Below are 7,071 nucleotides of genomic sequence, written 5' to 3'. Positions count from 1 at the left end.
TTTTTGGCCTTTGGGTCAGAGTAGGTTGCTAAGAGGCCCAAGGACATTGTGAGTTTTAGCCAAGAAACTGCCTACTTTTCTTTGAGGTCTTTTTACCCTAACTGCCTATCCACTTCCTACCTCTTATTCTTATCACACCATCCTCTGAAGAGGTTACCCAAATTGCCAATAGGGGATCGGGATGCAGACCGCTCTGGGTTCTTCCATGCTGAACAGGGATGCACGGTGAGGTAGTTATAGTACCCCGTCAGTGGATCTGTCTAAAAAGACTCCCAAATTGCCTAACTCTTATCTCTAGGAGGAAAAGAAAGTCTTTGAGTCATGACTAGGAGATGTGAAGAAGTAAAGGCAAGAGTAATTAGCATTACAAGTTCTAGACAGGGAACTAGAAAAAAGTCAGAATGGTGATTTTCAAATGAGAGTCCATTGGAATTTCTTGACAAGGGCTTCCAAAAGCATCCCTGTATTGAGTTCTTCCTCATTTTTCTTCTGTCTCCTAAGGCTGGACTGTAGAGTGATGGATTCAGGATTTGCTTTCAGATATTTTGATAGCTGTTGAAGTGGTTAGAATCAGTGTCAGCTCTCTCTCAAAGGCTTCTAGATAGGGGGACAGTAGCTGGTTGTCTCTCTTAGCTACAGGTGGGCCCTACAGTATTGGAGACCAAGATTTGAAGTCTTACATCTGAGCAGTACTTTCTGGTTAGGAACAAAATCATCAATGAGAAATAATTTTCTAAATAACTTTTTATATAGACTTAAGCCTAAGGTTTGGGAAGTATAATCCCTTGAACGCTTAAAGAAATAATACTGATGACTTTACTCTTTGGTTATACTTTCTTTTGTGTGTTTAAGACCATACAGTTGGCCCAAATAAATCAATTTATTTTTACACTTAAGATCATTTGAGGATCTGTTCCTCAGGGGTCACATGGACTTAGAAGGAGCTCCTGGCTCCTTTTATCAGTTCCATCTGTGGGAAGATAAGTCAAAGGTCCTGCTTGACCATGACTGGCTTCACTTGGAAGCATGAATGAGATGTTTCCTGAGTTGACCTTCCTCTTTGTAGACTGGACACTGGTTCAAGTCCATCTCGTGGGGTCTCCATGTCCTCCCTGAGCAAGAGGACAGGTGACTCACCACAGTTACAGGACATTTTGAGAGATGTTCCATAGTCCCCTGGAACTTAGTCAACCTTGGAGGGCAAGGGGCAAAACCTGTCCTTTAAGTCCCTCTGGCCAGATTAGTATAGGCCTCAAACTATGGGTGTTAAACATGCAATAAGGTTAGTTCCACCAGTCTGGTACTTTTAATCATCATGTGCTATGTAGGTAAGTCTTTTAGGTAAAAAACCAAATATTCTCAGATAAACTTTGGCTCTATATATATTTTGTTCCTTAAACTAGTTGACTAAACTATGACCATAGACTTTTTAAGATTATGCGTATATTATTTTTGTCTCATCCTTTATATATCATAACAAACCTAAATAGACCTTCATCACTTGCTTGGGCATTCTCAATTTTTCTTTCTATTTTGGAAAATATCTCCATTCCCATATCCTTTTAACATCCTTTCTATTCTCATTTTCTTTCTTTTTTTTTTTTTTTAAATAATTTTGAGATATAATAGCATTAACAAATTTTCCATCTGTTGTGAGGCTTCTTTTCCTGGGGATGCCAAGCAGTGCTTATTCCCCTTCAAGGTTCTAGTGTCAAGCCAATGTTTAATTAAAGTTTTACTGGGGAACTAATGAATTTATTGAGCTTACTTACCAAGATAACTGAGGGGTTGATGAGGTGTATATATGACTCTCATTAGCATTTCAAGAGGTAAGTATCCATAGGACTAAGGGGCTGCTATATTGTACAGGGCAGATAGAGGCCCGTTTTATCATCTCAGAAATGCTATTGAGCATTGTTGTAAAAGATCTTGCTCAGACATTTCAGCCTAAGCTTCTCAGTCTTCTTTATTCATTAGCAAGTATCTTTTAAAAAGTGCCAAAGGGGAAGTAGAAATGCATCCTTACTTCTTTGATCTCTAAAGGTATATTAGAGTTTGTCTACCCAGTAATTCCAGTTTTCCTTTCCAGACCCTGTTTTCAGCAGAAGTTGTTAAAGCTGCTTCTCACATGTATATGATCATGTTTTCTCCTTAAGTCTGGTAGTCTTAATTTATGCTGTTATGTGACATTTGATACTCAAATTCTTAAGTACAAGTCTCCCCTCTTTAAGTTAGTTTATCAACATAATCTAGAGCCTTTGCCCTCAATGAACATTTTAATATCTGGGGAAATTATTATTTCTGTTTTTCCCTTGAACCATCAGGTTCCTGAAAATTGATAGTTTGTAGTTAGCAGGGAGCATATGCCCTGAACAAATCATATGTAGTTTGTGATACAGAGTAAAACCATAATTTGTGCCAAGAATGATGACTATGTGTAAGGTTCTTTTTCAAGCAACAGTTAAAAAATTACAAAGACATTTGAAGAATTAGTTTATCAAGAGTTTGGTTTATTATTTACATAGTTTCCTTTCTTTCAAGTAATGAGGACTTGAATGTATGTCCACAGTCACTGATTTTAAAAGAAAATGTGAGGGCTGAGAAGATGGCTTAGTGGTTAAAATGCTTTCTATATAAGTGTGAGGATGGAGTTTGGATCTGTAAAGGCCCAGGGTATGGTGAAAACTGGGGATCCCCAGAGCAAGGTGGCTAGCCAGACTGTATGGATGAGCTCTGGGTTCAACTGAGAGTACTCTAGCTTAGTGAATAAATTAGAGATCAATTGAAGAAATTCCCCATGTCAACCTCAGGCCTCCTCATACACATACATACATGAGGGACAAAAAAAAAAAGGGAATGTGGGAGTGACTGGATTTAATTTGCAAATAGTTTCCCAATTAGATAAACTTAAGTATCCCTGTTTCTTACCTCTTGTAGGGAACTACAGATGTAACGAACAATTAATATGTACTCTAATGACTGTTACAGGTGGAGCAATCCAAAGTTTTAATCAAAGAAGGTGGCGTTCAGTTGCTGCTCACAATAGTTGATACCCCAGGATTTGGAGATGCAGTGGATAATAGTAATTGGTAAGAATATTTGTTCTTATTGCTTCCCAGGGCATTTCAAATATCGGTGTGGTGAAACCTTTGCTACTTGACAATTTTAATACATTAGTAGACGTGGATTCATATACCTACTTTGCTACATCATACTTGAACATGTTGCTTTACTTCCTTGAATTGGTTTCTTTGTTTTTGTTTCTTCTTTTTTTTTTTTGAGACATGGTCTCTTTGGGTCCCAAGCTGGCTGGGAGCTGTTGTATGTTTCAGGTAGGCTTCAAACTTTTATCTTCTTAATTTGGCCTCTGATTCTGCTTTATATAAAATGGAGTTAATATCTACTATTTTACAAAGCAACATAGTTTAGTTATAGAACAGTTATTATAAGAAACTTAAAGCTTTTTTTTTTGGATTCCACATTTTTATTGAGGGCCACAGGAGAGGAGGAGAGGAGGCCTCTTCAGTCACTACAGCATTCATAGGTCCTTCAGCCATTTCAGGCTTGGACCCTCAGGGTCCTGGGGGTGGCTGGGCATATCAGGCAGGTTGCTGTCATCTCTCAGGGGCACTGGGTAGTTGTAGGGTGTGGCCTGGTTGATCATGATTGCATACTTGGTGTAGGGGCTGAGTGGTGGCAGAATTAGAGCAAGGCCCCCCACGGCGAAGGACACAATCAGCACCAGCTCCTTGGCCCATGCATTCTTGAGGAACGTAGCCAGTCTTCCAGCAATCTTGGTCTCAGCCAAGAAACTTAAAGCTCTTTACCACAATTTTATTCATTGTATAAATTATTTTTTATAAATTTTATTGTAATTTTATTTGTTGAATAAATTATTTTCTATTACATCTTAACTTATCTAATTTTTAGGCTTTCAGATTTTCAGTAAATCATAAGGGAATTAAACACTCAGGGAATTCCAGTCCAAAGTAATTATCTTAGTATTTATAAACCATGTTTTTATTTTTGAATTTCACATTGTTTTTGAGTTAACAGTTAACATTCTCTCAACTGTTAAAACACCCAGTAAGTTAGTCATAAAATTTGTGTGTTTAATCTCTTCATCTGAAATTTAAAACTGGATCAAATTATTTTCAGATTGTAAGTACTTAGCAGTGATGTTCTCAATGTAAGTGATATTCTAATTACCAAAGCTTTATTTTAGCACAGAAAACAATCCCTTTTTTAATTTGAAAGTTGAGAAATACAAATCACAATGTGTTCAATGTAATTTTTACTTAATTTTTTTCTGTTTGTATTTCTCTCTCTTTCTCTGTTCATTTGTTCATGTGTGTGCTCTTGATGTTTATGTATATGATGTGTGCAGTGTCGGATGTCTTTCCTTGATTGGTCTCCACTGTTATCTTTTTGAGACAGGGTCTTCATTGAACCTAAAGGTTATCAACTTGGCTAGACTGGCTAGCCAGTAAACTTCAGAGATTCACTGTCTCTGCCCCATGCCTCCCCAAGACTGGGATTACAGACATGAGCCGCCACGCCTGGCTTTTTACATGGGTTTTGGAGACAGGAACACAGGTCCTTATGCTTTCACAGTAGGCACCTTACCTACTGTCTTTAACCAGACCCTAATTTTTGCCTATTTCTGAATCAGTATATAGGAAAATTTGAAATGTTTTCCACTGGTGGATTAATTTTCTAAAATCTGATTAAAATACTATTCTTTAATTGTCAAACAGTTCATTCTTTTGTAGAATTGCAGCTTAATTGTTTTGTTTATCTGCTTTCTACAGCTGGCAGCCTGTTATCGACTACATTGATAGTAAATTTGAGGATTACTTAAATGCAGAATCTCGAGTGAACAGACGTCAGATGCCTGATAGCAGGGTGCAGTGTTGTTTATACTTCATTGCTCCTTCAGGACATGGGTCAGTACTTTGATGCTTCTGCTGCTTTCTTGTTTTTTGTTGTACATGATTACTCACTTAGTGTGCATGTTCTACAATAATTATGTCTGGGGAATACATGTAACTAGACCATTTGTAAAGAACCAGATTCCATGTATAAGTGACCTGAAACAACCTGTTTTAAGTCCTAGATCATGGTTTTACTTCTTAATTCTTCATGCATATAAATGTCATTTGTGTCATAGAAAGGAGTGTTTCCACTGTGTTTTTTTCTTAGGTCTTGTGGCTCATGCTGTTTTTTGAAGGTTTTTGTTTTGTTTTGTTGTGGGTTTTGACCATACTTTGTCACTAGCTGAACTACAACACAAAAAGATAGTAACAGTTGGGTTTAGAGATACTCGAAGAAACCCCAAGTCTGTAAAGAAAAGGTAATAATTAAAAAATAAAAACATAAGTGCCAGTGTTCTCCTGTGCTATTTCTTCAGTGAGTTTGATTTGCTTCCCCTCAGCTATCTTGTTCACCCTGTTCAGGTCAGTATTAACCTCTTTATTAGGGGTTAAGACCAAAACATCAAGATATTGACCTGATCTGCTCTGCTATAATCTGCCTGGAAGTAGTTAACTTATACATTAAAAAAAATAAATAAAAACCCAACAAAAATCCAAAAACAACGATTTTATGCTCTTCGTTATTTTGAGTAGATGTGTCATTATCAACTTCTTATGTTTCTGTCACTTTTTTTCAGCTGGCTTCTTTGGATAAATGACAGCATAATTTAGCTACCTAATGATTGTAATTCTACCCTCTCTGTACCAAAAGGAACTAGACTACTTGATAATCAGATTAAATAGTATTCTCATTCAGTAGTCAGATTACAGTAGTATAAACCCATTCCTTCCTCTGTTTTTGGCTTCTCTCTCCATTTCGTACTAGTCTGGTAAACATCCTCACAGTCTTGATGGAACAGGAAGACGTAATTATGAAATGACCATTTTTGTGTTGTAAGATTGGAGTGGTATGTTTCGTGTTTAGTATTCCATAGTGTTTTCAGTAGTTTATGTATATCGTTTTTAAGTTTTTTATTTTTATTTTATATATATGAATGTATTGCTTGCATGTGTGTAAATGCACCCATGTCATACAGTGCCTGCAGAATCAGAAGAGTGCTTTGGATTCCCCTGGAAGTGGAATTACAAACGATTCCTAGCTGCCATGTGGGTGCTGGAAATGGAACCCAGGTCCTCTGCAAGAGCATCTGGTGCACTCAATCACTGAGCCATCTCTCCAGCTCATGTATATCACTTAACTGACACATCTATTTACAAGACACAAAAACATGAATCTCAGAAATAGGACCTATGAAGTGGGTTTAAGGACACAGACCTGCAAATTTAGTACTCAGGAAACTGAGCCTAGAAGACTGCAAATTCAAGGTCAGCCTAGACTATGTAGCAAGACTCGGCCAAAAATAATTTGAAAAAAGAAATCAACCATGGGATGAGTTATAGCTCAGCACAAGGCCCCTGGGTTCAATTCCCAGGACTGCCAACACCTCACCCCTTTCTTTCCTTAGAAACCAAAACCCATGATAGACTGTACATATAGCCTTTTATTGCTGCTTAGATGACTCTTGAATTTATGCTTTTTAGAAAAATTATTCTAGTCTTAATTTATTAGCACTTTTCCCGAGACGTCGGCCTAGTAAAATCTTAGTCTATACAGTTAGTAGTGAGTTTATAATAAAGTTTTTGGACTCCCTAAGTTTTAGTACTTCTCATGAAATCACATTCTTGTCATCCCCCTGGGGGGAAATTTTATTTCTGAAAATTGCATGGGGAACAAGTTTTTACTTTATTTTAAGAAAAAAAATTATATGATTCCAATGATGTGTATGGCTTTAAGCCATTTCTTGTTTGCCACAGGGGTGGAAGGTTAAAAGTTTTTGTTTCCTGTATGTATTTTCTAAGCATTTTCTCAACTATTTTTAGAGGTGGAGCAGATTTTGCCTATTGATACATTTATAGATTGAGAGACTATCGCAATGAGTTTTATATAGAGTTCCAAATGCCTTACGTAGTACTACAAGGAGAGAATTTTTGTCTTTACAATCTTTACAGGCCACACTAGCTAAAGCATACAGCTTTT

The 7,071-nt window shown here is 37.1% G+C and overlaps 1 protein-coding gene and 1 pseudogene across 3 annotated transcripts in view; one reads left to right on the top strand and one right to left on the bottom strand.

Moving 5' to 3' along the window:
* The window catches only part of Septin7 (septin 7), a 75,406-nt gene that overhangs the window by 46,628 nt on the left and 21,707 nt on the right, over positions 1-7,071 (top strand). For all 3 annotated transcript variants that reach the window (XM_008854195.1, XM_008854196.1, XM_029556689.1), the window contains 2 exons: positions 2,989-3,089; positions 4,812-4,946. In XM_008854195.1, coding sequence (XP_008852417.1) covers positions 2,989-3,089; positions 4,812-4,946 — 236 coding nt within the window. The remainder of the gene's footprint in view (positions 1-2,988; positions 3,090-4,811; positions 4,947-7,071) is intronic.
* Positions 3,539-4,519, bottom strand: LOC103750911 (annotated as a pseudogene).

The sequence above is a fragment of the Nannospalax galili genome, unplaced genomic scaffold (genome assembly GCF_000622305.1).
Source record: "Nannospalax galili isolate Female #2095 unplaced genomic scaffold, S.galili_v1.0 scaffold66, whole genome shotgun sequence".
NCBI lineage: Eukaryota > Metazoa > Chordata > Mammalia > Rodentia > Spalacidae > Nannospalax > Nannospalax galili.
Note: the sequence above shows the minus strand (reverse complement) of the source record. Positions and strands in the feature narration are given on the sequence as shown.